The 3,088-nt window shown below is 38.7% G+C and overlaps 1 protein-coding gene across 1 annotated transcript in view; it reads right to left on the reverse strand.

Annotated features, from left to right (window-relative positions):
• The window catches only part of sucla2 (succinate-CoA ligase, ADP-forming, beta subunit), a 27,663-nt gene that overhangs the window by 14,752 nt on the left and 9,823 nt on the right, over window positions 1-3,088 (reverse strand). Inside the window, exons 4-5 of the mRNA XM_015383350.1 lie at window positions 2,421-2,583; window positions 1,078-1,206 (exon numbers count right to left, since the gene is read on the reverse strand). Of these exons, the coding sequence (XP_015238836.1) occupies window positions 1,078-1,206; window positions 2,421-2,583 (292 nt within the window). The remainder of the gene's footprint in view (window positions 1-1,077; window positions 1,207-2,420; window positions 2,584-3,088) is intronic.

The following is a 3,088-nucleotide window of genomic DNA, read 5'->3' on the forward strand; positions in this document are numbered from 1 at the left end:
TTCTCTTCCCATTCAGGAAGCTTTTTAGGATGAACAGGAATGGGATTTGACCCCCATTCCTAAGGGGTGGAGCTGTTCGTCCGGTTTAATTTGCATGTTTTCTAAGCCAAAACAAGGCTTTGTTTTTTGTCCACTTTATAAAGCTTGGAACTCAAAGCTAACTGTGACATTTTGAATTGAAAAAGCTTCCTGGATGGGAAGCTAAATGTCTTCAAACTTGGAAACAAAGTCTAATGGATTTTTTTGTAATTTTTTTGGAATGTCCCAAAAGTTTTCTTATGTCCATTTTTCCCAGCTGTACCTGAATGCAGCATTTTGCAGCAGTTAGGCAAATTCCCTCTGCATCTCCTACTCTGTATATGTTCATGCATGAGTTTGGAGGAACCATGGACCTTAATGCAGACATGAGGTTTTGGTTTAGTTCACCTTCCTTTCTGCACAGTAGCTCTAGTTTGATGCAATCTGGGAGTGCACTCCATTTTAATCTGGTGTATTTTTTAAATGCAGACCTAGTGAAGATTGGCCACTTAGATCAGCAGTGAATCATTCTGCATGTGTTCAGGTATAAAACAGTGTTTTTTAAAACATGTACTGAACAATCAAGGCTGATATTTTAGGTACAAATAGATACCTTTACCGCCCCCAACATTCAGAATGATCTACTGAGTTTTTAAGTTTCATAGGTCAGAACACAGAAATATTATTATCTTTAATCTGAAATGAAAAAATATTTTCTACTCAACAGGAATGTAAAAAAATGCCAGTTTATCAACATTAGCTGCTTTTATTCAGCTAATAATTATTCTTTAACTTTACTTCTGAGTTTGTCAGGCATCATGCCATGAAACTTTAATAAGAAGCAGCTATCAATGGAAAGAATGAAGATTAAAGGACTGTTTTTAGTTATTTAATGCAGTGACTAAGTCTGTTTCGCAGCAAACAAAATGTTCTAACTTTGATGTAGGATCAGCAATAAGAGCATCCAGTCAGAGATCACCACTTCTCTGGCTCTTCGATTTCTCCTGCAGCTAAAGTCAAACAGTTGAAGCAGACAGCTTTGTCCACTATTGATTATACCTTGACAGCTTGGTCCTTTTTAATACCCTCCACAATGTCGATGGGCTCTTTCACAATGGCGTCTGGATTTTCTGCGGCGACATCTTCGATGTTCACGCCCCCCTGTGAGCTGCCAATCAGCACAGGACCCTGAAAGAAACAGGAGACGGAGCATGACGACAGTTGTAGTCTCAATATCAATTAAACACGTTTAGAAAAGATTCACTTTTTTAAGGTGTTGTAAAACAGCTTCTCACTGGTTTATGACTAATTTTCTGCAAAGTACCGGTAGTCGTATTGCTGGACCTTGTTTGGGTCATTCTGACAATTTCTTCTAATGCAAATAAAACACCTGCGAAGCAGAATTTATCTAGACTATTGGCTTAGTTTAACCAGCAGTCTAAAGAGCTTTAGATTTACAATTGGGTTTGTAAGACTAAAAAACAAACAAAAACGGGGATGAAAAATCAGTCACGCATTCTTATCACTGAATAAAATAATTAACAGAGTGTCTAAGCAAAGGATCCATATTCATTTTAAGGCATTCAGCTGTATCACAATACATTAATCACTTCAGCTCTCAGACGGATTGATTGTGAATGCTAACTATTAGCTGCAATGACGAGCTGCGTTCGACTGAAGATTGCAGCTGCATAAATAAAAACTTTTTCAGTCTAAAGATCATGAAGAGAAGCTGTGCAAGCTCCAAACCCCCGTTCTCTGGTTTCTCCAACATATGATGCATAAAACCCTGAGGAGTTTCATCACCTCCCTTTATTCCCCTCCTTCTGCTGTAGGTGGATCAATCACACCAGGAAGACACCTGGTGAGATTAATTGAAATTGGCTACAGAATATTAATACTAAACTATTTTTTCCTCGGGAAGATATCAGGATTCCAGTATATGTTAACTATATAAAGTGTCCCCCACTTCAATAACTGGGGTCTTCCTTGCAGAGTGATTAACAAGCAGGCAGATTGATTTAATTACAGGCTGAGGTCAGAAACTCAAGATTGGTTAATTATAGTGTGATTAAATATTCTGTGTGTTTACACTCCTCTACTGTGTCTAACTGATCTAAATCTGGGACGCAGCTTCTTCAGGGACTCCTCCTGTCATGCATAAGTAATGTCAACAAATAATTAACACTTACTTTTGATACAACACTGCCCCCAAGTGGTATCATTCTGCATTAGTTAGAACAACTCTGTGCAAAACGTGGACGCTGCAAAGCGTAATGATGCTCTGATAAGTCTGACTTCATGTAACTGATGTGTTATTTTCAAATGGCATCTTAAACCCATGATCAAACACATTTAGAGATATAAAAACACAGCCCCAGTCTGATAGAGGGCTCCCCCACCTGAAAAGACCTCTCCATCGTGATGGCGAAGTAGTACTCTCTGCGTGGGTATCTGCGCTCACAGATGAACACCTGGTTGCAGATCCGACCCGCCTCTCCGGTCTGTTTGGTGTAAAGTTTTCGACCAATCATCTGAGAGGAAATTTCTCGGGCCTCCTCTGGGCTACAGATAAACGATGGGAGAAAGTAAAATGTGCTCTTAGGGTCATAATTAGACTAATAAAAAAGAACAAAAAAGGCAATCAAATAAAATTAAAAACAAAAGTTTAATAATTCCTTGACATACGTAATTTATTTCAGGAGTAAAAAAAGGAGTAAAAAGCAAGTTTACAGTTCAACCGAAGCTAAAGATCATTGGATTTCAGATCATAGATTCAAAGCAGGTCAGGGTGTTTTATAAAACTTTGCAGCATAATAAACATCAACTTTTATTCTTTTCACAGTTTTGGATGGACTGTAACTATATAAGTCAGTTTAGTCCATGTGCTGGTAAAAACCTTGTGTTAATAGCCTGGTGAAGGGTAGAATGTCAAGGCCTGGTCAGCCTTGGCACAGCAGCCAATAAAGATCAAAAAAAGCCCCAAGTTAGTGGGAGAAATCAGCAGCAGCATTCAGTCTGCTGTGCAGGATGATACCTGTGATTCATGTGGAAGAGCAGCAACAGGAAT

The sequence above is a fragment of the Cyprinodon variegatus genome, unplaced genomic scaffold, assembly GCF_000732505.1.
Source record: "Cyprinodon variegatus isolate N-32 unplaced genomic scaffold, C_variegatus-1.0 Scaffold282, whole genome shotgun sequence".
NCBI classification, from domain to species: Eukaryota; Metazoa; Chordata; class Actinopteri; order Cyprinodontiformes; family Cyprinodontidae; genus Cyprinodon; species Cyprinodon variegatus.